The following is a 15853-nucleotide window of genomic DNA, read 5'->3' as shown; positions in this document are numbered from 1 at the left end:
CCCACTACTCCCACTCGCCCCCACTCCCTATCCCTCGCCCCCCGATCTGGATCGGGGGAAACGACGACCCCGCCGCCCGGATCGACCCACCGCGCCGCCTCGACCACTCCTCGTTGGACGCCTCGCCGTCCTCTCCGCCGACGCCGCCATCGCCGACTCGTCCCCGTCCTCCTCCTCGCCCCGTGCGGAGGCTGCAGTTCCTACAACACGCCCTCGACCCCGCGTCGGATGCCGCCGTCCTCTCCGTCGCCGGTGCCGCCCCACCGGACCTCCCCGAGCCCACTGCCAGTGCCCTACGGCCCCGCAGTGAGCACCTCCCTCGCTCTCCCCATCCCTGTCTCCCGTCCCAGCCACAGCGCGCCTGCCTCACCTTCTACTCGCCGCTGCAGTGCCCGGGCGCGCACTTGCCACGGCCATGCACGGCCGCGCCTCCCCCCTCACGCAAGGGCCTCGTCCCGGTTCTCGACTGCTCGCTCGACCGACCGCGCACCGGCGCCCGCTGTCGCCGCACCCATGGCCCCTCACGCGCCTCGCACCCGCGCCGCCTTCCCTGGCCTCACCCAGGCCATCTCCACCTCCGTCGGGCCGCGCCGGAACGCGCTCGCCGCGCCCCGACCTGCCGCCGTGGCTCCCGCCACTGCACTGCCCCCCCTGCTGCTGACGCTACCTGTCATCGTCCGGCTCCACCCGCCGTCGCCCTGCTTCCGCCCTGCGACGGCCCTGCCGCTGCTCCATGCCGGCGCGCCAACCTGCCCCCCCTCGCTCCCTGTGATCGCCCTGCCATGGCTGCCGTGGCCGCTGGGGCCGAGCGCTTGTTCGGGTTCGCTCCAGGCGTTGATGCCCGCTAGCGCTCGCATGACCACGCCCGTTAGCCCGCTTTGGCCCTTGGGCCTATGACCAGTGGGGCCCGCCCCAGAACGTAATTAAAAATAAAAATAAAAATAATTAATTAATTAACTTAATAAATTTTGATTAATTAAACTAAAACAACTAATTAAGCCTAACTAATTAACCTAAACCCTAACTAACTAAAACAGTCAATGACAGGAGGGTCCCACCCCTGTTGACCAGTCAAACGTTGACTGGTCAACTGGGTCCCCCTGGCCCACATTCTGTGTACACAGGGCTAGGTACCTATAGCATTTTGTCTATTAATTTTGAATTAGTAATAATTTCAGAAAATGAATAAAATTTTGAAAAATCATATAAAATAATCCGTAACTCGGATGGAAAAACTTTGTACATGAAAGTTGCTCAGAACGACGAGACGAATACGGATACGCAGCCCGTTCATCCGTCACGCATCCCTAGCATAGAGAACACACAACTTTCCCCCTCCGGTTCATCTGTTCGAAAACGCGAAACACCGGGGATACTTTCCCGGATGTTCTCCCCCTTCACCAGTACCACCTCGTACCACGTTAGGGCACACCTAGCATCACGCTTTGTCATGTCATGCATCGTCATGCATTTGTTTGCATTACATTTATTGTTTCTTCCCCTCTTCTCTCGCTAGACACCGAGACCGACGCTGCTGCTACCCAGTACGACTACGGTGTTGACGACCCCTCTCTCTTGCCAGAGCAACCAGGCAAGCCCCCCCTTTGATCACCAGATATCGCCTATTCTTCTCTCTACTGCTTGCATTAGAGTAGTGTAGCATGTTACTGCTTTCCGTTAATCCTATCCTGATGCATAGCCTGTCCTTGCTACTACGATTGTTACCTTTACCTGCAATCCTAATGCTTAGTATAGGATGCTAATTTATCATCAGTGGCCCTACATTCTTGTCCGTCTGCCATGCTATACTATCGGGCCGTGATCACTCGGGAGGTGATCACGGGTATATACTATATACTTTATACATGGTACATGTGATGACTAAAGTCGGGTTGGCTCGAGGAGTACCCGCGGTTGATTCACGAATTGGGGGCTGGAAGGACATACTTTCCCGACGGCCCTCTGTGTGGATCTTTATGGCGAAGCGACATGGCAGGTTGATACCACCTAGGAGAGAGGTGGGCCTGGCCCTGGTCGATGATCGCGGTTATTCCAAATTAACACGCTTAACGAGATCTTGATATTTGATCTGAGTCTGGCTACTGGCCTATACGCACTAACCATCTACACGGGGATAGTTATGGGCACTCGACGTTGTGGTATCAGCCGAAGCCTTTGTGACGTCATCGACTGAGCGGCGCGTGCCGGATTGGACTGGAACACCTGCTAGGCTAGGTCTGCTTTCGGCCGTGTTCGCAACGTGCAGGCGTGCAAAGGGCGATGGGCCCAAACCCCTGCGCCATACAATTTAGACCGGCGTGTTGACCTCTTTGTTGTGCCTAGGTAGGGCTGCGACATGTTGATCTTCCAAGGCTGGGCATGACCCAGAAAAGTGTGCCCGACCAAATGGGATCGAGCGTGTTGGGTTATGTGGGGCACCCCTGCAGGGAAGTTAATCTATTCGAATATCCATGATCTTCGGTAACAGGACAACTTGGAGTTGTACCTTGACCTTATGACAACTAGAACCGGATACTTAATAAAATGCACCCTTCCAAGTGCCAGATACAACCGGTGGTCGCTCTCTCACAGGGCGACGAGGAGAGGATCATCGGTTAGGATTATGCTATGCGATGCTACTTGGTGAACTTACCATCTACTCTCTTCTACATGCTACAAGATGGAGGTGGCCAGAAGCGTAGTCTTCGACAGGACTAGCTATCCCTCTCTTATTCCTGCATTCTGCAGTTCCGTCCACATATGATACCCTTATTGCATTTGATACCAATGCATACATATGTAGTGTAGCTCCTTGCTTGCGATTACTTTGGATGAGTACTCACGGTTGCTTTGCTCCCCCTTTTCCCCCTTCCTATACCCGATTGCTGCGTCCAGACAATGGAGTCCAGGAGCCAGACGCCACTGTTGATGATGACTACTACTACTCAGGAGGTGCCTACTACTACGTGCAGCCCACTGACGACGACCAGGAGTAGTTTAGGAGGATCCCAGGCAGGAGGCCTGCGCCTCTTTCGATCTGTATCCCAGTTGGTGCTAGCCTTCTTAAGGCAAGTTGTTTAACTTATGTCTGTACTCAGATATTGTTGCTTCCGCTGACTCGTCTATGATCGAGCTCTTGTATTCAAGCCCTCGAGGCCCTTGGCTTGTAACATGATGCTTGTATGACTTATTTTATTTGTAGAGTTGTATTGTGATATCTTCCCGTGAGTCTCTGATCTTGATTGTACACGTTTGCGTGTATGATTAGTGTATGATTGAATCAGGGGCGTCACAATGCTATTATTTTATATTTTAAATATTTTTTCATTTTTATTATTATACTTCAAAGAGGGAGACATGGACTTAATTTATGTGGATTTAAATATTTTAACCTATATTAGGAATTATTGTCTAAATTTAAGAATAAAAAATGTCAACTATGTTTGTATAAACGTAAGGATAATTTACACAATAACTTTTTCACACACGTTGAACTCCTTTAAAAATACATGTTGTAAACTTTTTTAACGCATGACAAACATTTTTCAAAAATGCGTTATAATTTTATAATACATGTGAAACATTTTCCAAAAACATGTTGACATTTTTCAAATGCACTAACACTTTCTTGAAGTTTATGGCAGTTGTATTTTGTTCATATTATTTTCTTTTAAAATGGTAAAAATAATATGAAAATTAAAAAAAGAACTTGAATTTTTTAAGAGGTACATCGCAACCAAAGCAGAATTTTGGAGCACGGTGGCCACTGAGCATGTTTTTTCTTATTTTTTTAAAACTAGCACTTCAAAGTTTCATAAAAATTTAAAAAAAATCACAAAAAATGTATGCATCTGCTAAGTGACTTTCAAGTTTTTTTTGAAATTTTGTTATATTATATACGCTGCAAAAAAAAGAAAACAAATCAGGCAAAAAGCTGATTTTTGCATTTATTTTACCTTTTTGGTATCTCTCACAAACAAATACAGATTTTGACAAAAAAATCACATGGATATATTGCACTTCTATGTGTGCATGTACAAAAAATGTCCGGAGTTTTTTAGCTGTAGAAATCCGTTTATTTGACTTTTGAAAAAAAGAGCACAATGTGCCGGTGCTTCAAAATTACATTTTGCATTGCAACACAATATATAAAGTTTGACCTAGTCTATATATACTAACCATAGTATAGCCTGGTGGACAGCCTATGCGTGCAACACAATCTGTAAATTTGTGAGGCTTTCATATGTGATTAAATAAAATATGAAGGGGTTTTGTAAAAAAAATATCACGTCTGCGTGGGCCACTGGTACGTGGGCACGCCACACAGGCTGAACGTAGTCTGGATACGAATGAAGGCACTGTATTTGCATAGCCGGACAAGTTCAAGCACCAGGTTCGTGTATTTTACAACTTTAGGCACTAAACTGATCGGGCAAGACAAGTTGAGGCACCTTCAACGTATTTAACTCTTTATTCTTTGGGGAATGCTACGCGTCCGCCGGCTGATATCTTTAAAACATCAGCCGGCTCGCGGGCCGTCGGATTTGCCGCATCAAGTGAGTTGAGCGCGTCTCCAGTACTACAAGACATATCTTATTGCAGAATTATTTCTGCAACATAGGTCTTGTTGCAGAATTTTTTGCAACGGTTCGTTTTGTTGTAAAAAAAAATTTACAACTACGGTTTTGTTGCAACTTTTTCTGCAAATGAGGTCTTGTTGCAGAAAATTTCCGCAATAGAGGTTTTGTTGCGAAACTAGACCCGTTAAGTCATTGCAACACTACATATATTTCTGAAACATAGTCTTTGTTTCGGAAGCGCGATCAATAAAGAACGGCATGCAAGACACGTGTCATGCAACGGAGGTGACGGACGCGGCAACTACGATCTGCCGGATGATGATAAGCTTTTACCTTATTCTTTTCACCTTTCCCGTTTATTTTTATTTTTTATTTTATGAATATTTTAATATCATAAACATTTTCTAGGGTTCTTGAGTATTTTTTTGAAATTCAAGAAATGTTTTCCAAATTCGTGAACCTTTTAACTCTTTAATATTTATAAAAACATGAGAGGATTTTATAATTTTGTATGTACTTAATTTCGAGATTTTCTACAGATTTAGAAAAAAGTAATTTTTCGAACTTTGTTTGAAGTTACATCATTTTCAAAAATCAGATTTAAAAACACAAAGAGCTTTCTTAAAATTAATGAAAAAAATCTCTTAAATCCGTTTTTTTTTCTGAAATTTCAGGAATATTTTTTATTCGCGGACATTTTATAATTTTTGGTAATATTTATAAAAATTGTGAACATTCACTTAATTTGCGAATATATTTCATAGGGAGAAAATTTGCATATTTATTTTTTCTTCTTTTTGAAAGTAGTTCATGTAAACAAATAAAGAACCGAGGGGCCCAGTTGAAAAGTACAAGGCTAAACTAGTGGCCATTGGTTATACCCATAAAGATGACGAAGATTTCTTGGATACCTGCTCAACTGTGGCCTGACTGGTCCCATTCGAGTTTTACTCTCGTTGGCTGTTTCGCATGGTCTTCTCGTTCATCAGATGGACGTCGACCCTAGCCGACACACTATCCTTGCACACAAGCTTACCTGCCATTGTTGTTCCACGCAGTGTTGTTGCGTCTGGCAATCTTACCCCGTCGACCACATGCAAGACCGTTTGGGAGAGCAGGCTTTCGAAACCCTGTCCTTTGTGATCCTTTTTCTCAAATATGCATGAATGTGCGTACTATATATTGAAGCAGAGAATGGGAAAAGAACCCCTCCACGTTGGCTAGTACATGTTACAAGTTACATGAGGACCAACTACGCCATTACAAGAAAAAATATGTAACTCCTCTCGTTTTCCCACCTCACTAGCACTCTAAAGAGAGGCTTCACTTCTCCCTTGAGGATTCCAGCTCTGTTCCATGTATGTCCCTCCTTCTCCCTTGAGGACCAACTACGCCATTACAAGAAAAAATATGCTAAATATGCATTGAGGGAGAGGCACTGTCGAGCACAATCGCACTCCCATGCTTCCATAACTCCCACACTACGAGAAGGAAGATCGCCTGATCATCCTTCACACATAAGCCATTTCCACATATGGTGGTGCACCACTCCGCTAAGCTTGATCCCGACTGTGGCACCCAAACTGGCTTGCCCATTGCTAAGCAGACGATACACCAAACCTCCCTCGCAAAGACACAATCCATAAGGATGTGGTCGATGGTCTCCTCATGTTGAGCACAAAAAGGGCAAGTTTGCTGGTGGTCCAGCCCACGTCGGGCAAGCCTGTCCGAGGTCCATCACCGGTATTGAAGCGCGAGCCATGCAAAGAATTTGCATCGTATCGGGGCCCTAGACTTCCACATAAACGCCGTCGTGGGCGTAACCTCTCGTCCCATGAACTTTGCATTGTATGCCGACCTTGCCGAGAAATCTCTATTCACCTCCCAGGCCCATGAAATAGAGTCCACCTCCTCTTGATTTAGATTAACTCAAGCCACCTGAGCCCATAAAAGCCATGCATTCGTTGAGCACCTTGGGATCCTGCACCGAGAGAAGGACGATAAGTTTTTTGGGAAGCACCTCCTCACTACTCGTTGTTCGCTTTCGTATTTGTCCTCTGCTTCGATTACTTCCTTGACACCAACGTTATGGGGTTGACGATGCTACCAAGAAGAAGGCTCCTAGGAAACCGCTGCCACCTTGTCCTGGCCTACAGGAAGATATGGTTTGTTCATCCCTTATTTACCGTTTCAGTTCTGTGCTTAGTACGTGTTCACATGCTTAGATTGTGGTATGAGATTCATATTGTTAATGCCATGCGTACGATTTATTTATGGATTAATCAATCAAAATTTGCTACTTCCCCGTAGTAACAATAATATCAGTCCGTTTGTTCAAAAAATATGAATGCATTGTACACTCTTCAAGAAAAAAGAAGAAGAAGAGCAAGCCTCCCTTTTATCCTTGGATACACACAAATACAATTTTATTAGAAAGATACCAAATATTATTGTCGAATTAATGGGCTTACAAAGAAGAAAAGGAAAACACCCGAGATCAAATGTGATCTCGCGATAATTAATACTACCACAAACAAACCTGTGCGCGTCTTCCAGCTGGATCCACTTACTGTTTCCATGCAATTAATTCCATCCAAAAGCTTGAAAAATAGGGTGCTGGCGAAAGAACAGTGCATAGACTTACCAAAAAAGAAGAAGAAGAATTGGAATCACTCCTCTTCGCGTTCACCACTGGCGTTTAACTCCTTTCTATAAGTAGCAAAGGGCCAAGGAATTCGCACATGCTTCAAACCTGCCACACCCACACGGATGCGCAAGGACCAAAGCTGCGCGTAGATTAGATTTCAAACTTGTCAAGCCGTTCTGCCTGTCGGCTCTGTTCGGTCACCGGCGATGGGCGTCACCAAGGCACCGGCGATTTGGTCAGTCGGCGTGGTGGTTGCAGCGTTCATCGTCGCAGCTCAAGGATCGCCGTCGTCGAGTGCCCGCCGCCCCTATAGTCTCTTCGTAAGTTCTTTCTACCTGCCTCCGTACCAAGATTCCCTTATGTATGGAGGGCACAAAAATTTTACTGGGCCTGACGGGAACTGACCAATTTCATAGGAAGACGACGGACTGAGTAGACGTCATGGTCAACGTCACTACGATTTCGTGGTAAGTCTATCGATTGGTTCGCCGTCATTACAATTTTAGGGACTGTCTATCCTACATCCGGATGAAATCCAATTAGCTTTCATCCATATTTTTTAGCCAACCAAATAATGACAAGTGTCTCATGTCCCGTGTCTTTGTTTGCTTTTCTGTCCCGCTTTTAAACAGACTAACGGGTCTACACCCCAACCTCTTCAACCGGGACAGAAGAGCAGCTAAAAAGTGGAGATCAAAAAACCACAACGATACATCGATACAGCCAAAGTTTTTCCATGTACGCTAAGCTAAAGAAACAAAGGGATGAGGAAAGGACCAAGATGATGTCACCTAAAATTTACATTGACAAAGAAGTATAATTACAATAATATTACCACCAAGAAATTTGGTGTAAAATCCACTAAAATCGACAATAATTTTTATCATGCCCGCTAAGAATTACAGTGTAAGATGCATTAAAATGACACTGTAAAATCCACTAAAATGACACTGTAAATCTACCAACAATCCAAATGGTTTGCACTGAAAAAACTGCTAAGATTAACCACTAAGAATTACAGTGCAAGATGCATTAAAGATGCCACTTTAAATCCACTAAAAAGACCTTGTAAATCCACCAATGATCCAAATGATTTGCACTAGTGGTTCTATGTTACATGCTACTCAAAAAGAGAACTCATCCACCAACTGAGCTAGGACTGTGCACATGCTGAACCTCACTTGGCATTGCCTCCCTACACAAAAAAACTCAAAGAGACCAAAATAGGTAAAGAAAGTAAAAGCTAATAAGGAGAAAAAGAAAATGAAATAGAGGACAAGGAAAATAAGAACATACAAAGAAAGCAGTGACAAAAGATTTGTCGCAGCTGTTCAAGGGGCTGAAAAACATGTCATTCACATATTTGATCCTAAGATTTCGAATGTCTACATTGGAGAAAACCACAATCATGCCTGAAAAGTTACAAAGAACACAAAAAATAAGCAAAAATAAGCAGTTGTTCAAGGTACTATCATTGTCAAATTTACATATAAAACAGCAGGGAAAGAAATTCTCCAAAAACTTTCATTAGCTAATGCAAAAAATATTGTTCTACTTTGAGTAGCAACAGGTTGCTACCAAAGCGAAAGAGCAGATCAGAATCCACATAGCACTCTAGTTATAAACTCAAAATCCAGAGATCACCAGAAAAAGCAATAAGAACATATACAAATGAGTAAATCCTACACAAAATCAAAATCTAACAAGTGTTTTTACACTATGGTTACAGAGGAACAGAAAAATAACATGTGAAACTAAATTACACTGGCAGATAAGGAATTTACAGTGGCAGACAAACTGTAATTACAGTACTAGACCACTAAAATTTCAGTGGATAGCAATAGAAATTACAGTAGTGGACCACGGTGAAAAATCCTTTGTAATTACAGTTTGAAATACATCGCTAGACCACTGGAATTACAGTGTAAGCAAACTGTAGTTCCAGTGCTGGACCACTGGAACTACAGTGTTAAATACAGTGTATTATATAGAGAAACCAATATGTTCCTGCTCAGAAACCAAAATGAAACTATGATTGAATATTTGAAACTTTGGAACTTTATAAAAGGGCAAATTACTGTCGCTTGAACTTAGAATTACTATGATCTTTTAAATGTAATTACTATGAAGATCGCACTGAAACTAAAGAAAAAAATTAAGCACTGATACTACATGGAACACACAAGAAACCAAATTTGGACCATCCTTTGTACCCTCGTTTGACAAAATATTACCAGCAGATTTACCAACTGACGAATCATTTGATGCTTTCTTTGTAGAGTCAAGAGCAAGAGACTTGCAACCTACACAGCAAAACCAAAATGACATCACGGTAAAAAAAATAAAATAAAGAAACAACCAAATGCATGAAAGTAAATTACAAACAAGATAGAGATTGGCTACCTGAAAATGTTCAGACCTAAAAATTCACATAATAGACCCTACTCAATTGCAGAGTACAAGGGTAAAAACCAACTAACAGTCTTAGTCAAATTCACTAAGGGTAGAATCAACTGAAAAATTACAGTGTAAGCCCACTGAGAGTTACACTGTAAATCCAATAAGAATTACACTATAAGATCCACTAAAGATAATACAAAAATAATCCACATAATAGTCCCTAGTCAAATGCAGATTACAAGGGTAAAAACCAGCTAACAGACCCTAGCCAAAATACACTAAGAATTACAGTGTAAATACACTGAAAATTACACCGTAAAATCAAGAGTTACAGTGTAATACAAGGTAAATCCAAGAATAACTAATAGTCACTACAAAAACACTAAGATACACTAAGGATTACAGTGTAACTCAACTAAGAATTACACTGTAAAATCAAGAGATACAGTGTAATTCTTATATGATTACAACGAAAGATCAACTGAAAACTACAGAGTAAATCCACTGAGAATTACAGTGTAGATCCATTGCAAATTACAATATAAATCCACTAAAAATACAGTGTAAATTCACTGAAAATTACAGTGTAAATCCAGTAAAAAAATACAGTGTAAATCCACCTAAAATTACAGTGTAAATCCGCTAAGGAATTACACTGTAAATCCACTAAGAATTACAGTGTAAAACACTCAGAAAACACACTACAAATCCACTAAGAAAACAGGGATTTCAAGTAGAGCAATCAAACATTTACATAGCTGAAAATGAAAAGGACATTCTGTTTCACAGAAACACAAAGAACAGAGCTGAAATTTGCTAGCAGAACGCACTAGGTACGACAACCTAAGCTGGTTGACTAGCTATACAAGCAAAATCACAAAGAACACTACATATAAACCTACATCGACAAACGACCCAGGGGTTATATAACCTACAGCCACAAACAAAAACACTAGAGAATCCAAGGCGACCAGGGCACTAAAGTCACTGAAACACGATCCAGCATGTACGAAATTAGCAACTGCCCATGACAAACATTCGAATTCCAACTACTGACCGAAACAGGTCAAATAAAACCTACAAGACAATCCCTAACCTAGCACACAAGACAGATGAGATTCAATACCACTAACAAATGCAACAACACATCTGCATCAAAATAGCCGCGCGGGATTACCACATGCGACATCCAAAAGGGGATAAGCAACAGATCCGACTGATAAATCCCTACACGGTAGCAAATTAGACTTGAGGATCAAACCAAAGCCGACAATACATACCGAATACTTCTAATTCATCACCATATATATATATATATATATATATATATATATATATATATATATATATATATATATATATATATATATGCTAGAAACAATACAGAAAGAGTAGAGCAGAAGGTAGGTGATAGACTGAAGGAAATCACCACCCAATCCCAATCCCAATGTGCATCAGATTATATTAGATTGGAGAAGGAATAGGGGGGAAACAGTAGACTAGTTTGCTTGCTAGGTAGATGATGCTTAGCGAGGAAACAAGTCGCACAAGCAAAGCAAATGGTTCTGAACTGAAACAAACAACATCCCATCCGACAGAGACATGGATAGGGTCATGGACATGGACAGGGATATGAACTGAAACAAACAACACGTCCAAGCGCATGACAACTAGCCGAATTCAACCAGACAATCTAGGTCACACGACATACGAGATTCAACACAGCTGAGGGAAATCACCACACACAACATATGAAAGGGGAATAAATCTGACACTAGAAGGGACACATTACTCAAATTTACAATCCCTAACCACTTTAACTTAACTGGAAAAAATTCAGTCCACCAACGAGAATCACACATTAAACTAGAAATTTGTCCACCAAAAAACATCAACATGAGACAAGTGACCAGGTGACTCAGCATTTGCATCCAAAACAACGAAGGGATGTACATCTACAAAAGCTAGCAAAGGATAAAAAGGGACATACGAACTTGCAGTCCAGAGTTAATTCACAATACAATTCAGACTGTAGTTACACTGATACTGAGTGTAATAGGTGCTGGAAACGAGTGGAAAATTTAGAGTAGATCACTCAAACTTACACATTACTGAAGTTACAAAGTCAAAGACAAAAGCACTCAAATATTACAGAGTAGATCACTAAAACTTACACATCACTGAAGTTGCAAAGACAGACACAAAAGCACTCGAAAATTACTGAGTAAGATGGACTGGTAAAACCTGAAACTACAGTCCAAAATCACTGACGCTTAACTGGTAAAATTCAGTCCCAATCACTCCGAATTCGCTCAAAGTTACAGCCCAACTCACTGACAAAAACAACTGGCATCATACACACATACAATGCAAACATCTACGAGCTAGATTCAACATTTACATCCACACATCTAGGGGTTATACACATATAGGGGCACATGAACAACTACAGAAACATTCAGGAGCATAAATAAGAAATAGTCATAAGGGAACCACCCCTACAACTACATCGAATCAGGCGTTGCTGCATCTACATCTACTAGATGTTGCTCCATCTGCAACAAAAATCTGACATCTAGGAACCACCACAAACAACCTAAAAGAGCTAGGATCCACCACTACACACGGGAACAAGCACACCTTTAAGCCAGATCTAGCAAAATCCTACAGAAATTGCAGCGAAATGAAGACATGGGGAAAGGATACTGGCAAGCAAACCTCGTTGTGGGAAGAAGGGACGCACAAGGCTCGGAGAACACCACAACAAAAGGAGGAGCATCACCAAATCAAGGGAAGCAGATAAGACGCCGCCGCTGAATCACCATGCGTCAACTTCTCCTCTGCCTCAACGCGCTTGAAGGAGAAGCAACAGGGGGAGGGGGGAGGAGGACCGGACGCCTAACCACCGGCTCGCTCTCCAGAGATCAACGACAAAGCTAACCAGCCAAAATCGCCATGGCTCTCCCCTCTCTGCCTCCAAGATCTCGCTGCTCGAAATAGGGAAGGGAAACGGACAAAGTCAGCGGAGGAGATAAAAGGAAATTCAAAATAAAATAAAAAACCGGTTAGCACATGGACCCGCCAGGATTAACGGGTCTCCAGGGGGTTGCAGGCCCGGGTCCAGGGGGTTGCAGGCCCGGTAACGAATAAAATACCCCCGAGGCTGAAAAAAGAAAAGGAAAAACGTGAATCTTGACACAAGAATCGGACGGACGGAAAAACGGATGAAAGCGAATTATTTTCATCCGGATGAAAATTAGCAATCCCGCAATTTTATTTAGCATCAGCTGCAGGTTTCTCAGATAAATTTTTCCTCATCTTAATTGATTGAAAAACCTTTGCTGAATCGTAGTTTTTCCTGCATGTATGCATGACATTTGGCTGTAGATAAAGGAGAGCAACTACACGAGGCTCTGCCGTGAAAAGACCATCCTCACCGTCAACGGCGAGTTCCCCGGCCCGACCATCTACGCGAGGAAGGGCGACGTCGTCGTTGTCAACGTCTTCAACCAGGGCCATAAGAACATCACCCTCCACTGGTACAATTTCTAATACTACTGCGCGAAATGATTCTTGCTGTATTTTTGTCTTTGTTTTGTTTCTTCCGATCGGCGGCATAGATGAACTCCTACTCTTGTTGACGCTGTAGGCACGGGGTGAACCAGCCGCGAAGTCCGTGGTGGGACGGGCCGGAGTACATAACGCAGTGCCCGATCCAGCCCGGCGGCAACTTCAGCTACCGGATCATCTTCTCCGAGGAGGAAGGCACGCTGTGGTGGCACGCGCACACCGCCATGGATCGCGACACCGTGCATGGCGCCATCGTCATACGCCCCCGGCGCGGCACGACCTACCCATTCAGCAAACCGCACAGAGAGATACCCATCATCCTCGGTACGTATAGCTAGCTCTGTGCGCCTGCTTCTGCAATGCGTGGTAGTGGTTTCCACTGATGGTATGTGGACATGTTTATCTCCATGGCAGGGGAATGGTGGAACGACGACATCGGGCAAGTGCTCGCCGACGCCATCTCCACCGGCAGCGACTTCCAGTCTTCAGACGCGAACACCATCAACGGTCAGCCGGGTGACCTGTTCGCTTGCTCCGGCAACGGCACCTTTAGGCTGCCAGTCAAGCACGGCAAGACCTACATGATCCGGATCATCAACGCGGCCCTCACCAACGGATTCTTCTTCGCCGTCGCCGGGCACCGCCTCACCGTGGTCGGCTCCGACGCTTCCTACACCAAGCCGTTCAGCGCCGACCACGTATTCATCGACGCCGGCCAAACGGTGACCGCGCTGCTCAAGGCCCGCCGTGGCCGCTCAAACGCCCGGCACTTCTACATGGCGTCGAGGCCGCTGGCGACCAACCCGCAGGCCACCGTCGACAGCAGCACGGCCACCGCCGTCCTGGAATACGTCGACGCTCCCGCGGCGCCGGGCGATGCGGCGCATGGTCTCCCCAGCCTTCCCGCCATCAACGACAGCTCCGCGGCGGCCGCGTTCACGGCGCGGCTCAGGTCGCTGGCCAGCAAGGGGCACCCGGCCGACGTGCCCCGGCGCGTCGACGAGCACATGCTCGTCACGGTGGAGGTGAACGAGATCGCGTGCGCGCCCGGCGAGGTGTGCAAGGGGCCCCACGGCAACCGCTTCGCGTCGAGCCTCAACAACGTGAGCTTCGAGATGCCGCGGAGCGACGTGCTCGGGGCCTACTACCGCTCCGCCGTCGGCGGCGTGGCCAGGACCGACTTCCCCGACAACCCGCCGTCGCCCTTCAACTTCACGGCCGACGACCTGCCCCCGGAGCTCGCGCTGACCGCGAGAGGCACGAGGGTGAAGGTCCTGGAGTACGGCGCCGTCCTGGAGGTGGTGCTGCAGGGCACGACCATCCTCGGCGGCGACAGCCATCCCATGCACCTGCACGGGTTCAGCTTCTACGTGGTGGGGAGAGGGACTGGCAACTTCGACAAGCGCACGGACCCGGCCAAGTACAACCTGGTCGACCCGCCGTACCAGAACACCGTCTCCGTGCCCAAGAACGGATGGGTCGCAATCCGCCTCCGTGCAGAAAACCCTGGTGAGTGCTCAAACCTTTCTTCCTGATCCACTTGAGACTATCTATAAAGGCTTTTGTATACAGGGTATGATTCAAATGTACGTACGTACATCTTATACCTTGTTGTGTCTTGGTTTGGTTGGCAGGCGTATGGTTCATGCACTGTCATTTCGAGCGCCACATGGTGTGGGGGATGGAGACGGTGTTCATTGTGAAGAACGGCAAGGGACCAAATGCCAAGATCATGCCACCGCCTCCAAATATGCCCAGGTGTTGACAGAGCAATAAGGCATTTTTTCATGTAATTTCCAGATCTTTCATGTGACGAGCAAGAAAGGAAAAATAGCTAGAGCTGAAGGTTTCTGTAGGTAGAGAAAATTAAGAGACATTGTAATTTTTTTGGCGCCTAGCACTATCTCTTTAATCATCACAGTCGATGCCGTGGTTTGCTGGATAGTTTTTTTAAAACGGAATTGCCTCATCAATTAAATAAGGAGAGAATAGAGTTTAGAGTGTTACAAGAAACCCACACACGGCATGACAGCTACTCACGCAACATAATATGCCCCAATTTCTTAGCGCCCGCGGTGATCCAAAGCTTCGCCTCCTCTAAAATGGTGTGAAAGAGAACGGGTGGTGGCACACATTTGTAGCGGAACACCCTAGCATTTCGTTCATTCTATATTGTCCAAGAGACCGAGCATGGTAAGAGAGGCCATAGCATGTCTATTGGGGTTTTGATTGTTGGTTCGCTTGTCCCACCACTCGTTGACGGAGTCCGCAAGATGCTAATTGGTTGTGTCCATGTGAGCAAGTCCAAGCTTCTTAATGACTAACATCCATAGCCTGAGCGTGTAGCGACACTTGAAAAGAAGATGCGCGCCCGATTCTTGTTCTCTTTTGCAAAGTTGGCACATGCCACAATTTGGCCAACCACGTTTCGCCAACCGATCGACAGTCCAAATCTTATTTTGGATAGCCAACCAAGCGATTTTTTTTACTTTTGGTGGTGCCCAAACTTTTCAGACCATTTGATCCATAGGGGAAAGCGACATGCCAAGGAACTGAGCTTTATATGCGGTGGATGCCGAGTAGAATCCATCATTCGCGTGCTTCCAGACAATATCATCTTCAAGGTGGTCGTCGAGGTGGAAGTCATTAATGAGCA

General features: G+C 45.0%; 1 protein-coding gene and 1 long non-coding RNA gene across 2 annotated transcripts; one reads left to right on the top strand and one right to left on the bottom strand.

Moving 5' to 3' along the window:
• Window positions 1-8012: 8012 nt before the first annotated feature.
• Window positions 8013-12658, bottom strand: LOC123147794 (uncharacterized). The gene is made up of 4 exons (XR_006473447.1): window positions 12346-12658; window positions 9462-9530; window positions 8524-8639; window positions 8013-8422 (listed from the first exon to the last, which is right to left on the bottom strand). It is a non-coding gene; the product is annotated as an uncharacterized lncRNA (long non-coding RNA).
• LOC123153422 (putative laccase-9) lies at window positions 12451-15089 on the top strand. The gene is made up of 5 exons (XM_044572552.1): window positions 12451-12492; window positions 13015-13166; window positions 13277-13521; window positions 13612-14706; window positions 14832-15089. The coding sequence occupies exons 1-5, from the start codon at window positions 12451-12453 to the stop codon at window positions 14960-14962; spliced, it is 1665 nt and encodes a 554-aa protein (XP_044428487.1). The 3' UTR covers window positions 14963-15089.
• The last annotated feature ends 764 nt before the right edge of the window (window positions 15090-15853 follow it).

This window comes from Triticum aestivum, chromosome 7A, assembly GCF_018294505.1.
Source record: "Triticum aestivum cultivar Chinese Spring chromosome 7A, IWGSC CS RefSeq v2.1, whole genome shotgun sequence".
Taxonomy (NCBI): domain Eukaryota; kingdom Viridiplantae; phylum Streptophyta; class Magnoliopsida; order Poales; family Poaceae; genus Triticum; species Triticum aestivum.
This window is presented reverse-complemented; position numbering and strand designations above follow the sequence as displayed.

What these genes read in the sequence shown, in the direction of transcription:
- LOC123153422 (XM_044572552.1), top strand. Translation starts at nt 12,451, where the DNA reads ATGCGTCAACTTCTCCTCTGCCTCAACGCGCTTGAAGGAGAA. An exon ending in AAGAACATCACCCTCCACTG is followed by an intron (nt 13,167 to 13,276) that starts GTACAATTTCTA and finishes TTGACGCTGTAG; the next exon opens with GCACGGGGTGAACCAGCCGC. An exon ending in AGAGATACCCATCATCCTCG is followed by an intron (nt 13,522 to 13,611) that starts GTACGTATAGCT and finishes TCTCCATGGCAG; the next exon opens with GGGAATGGTGGAACGACGAC.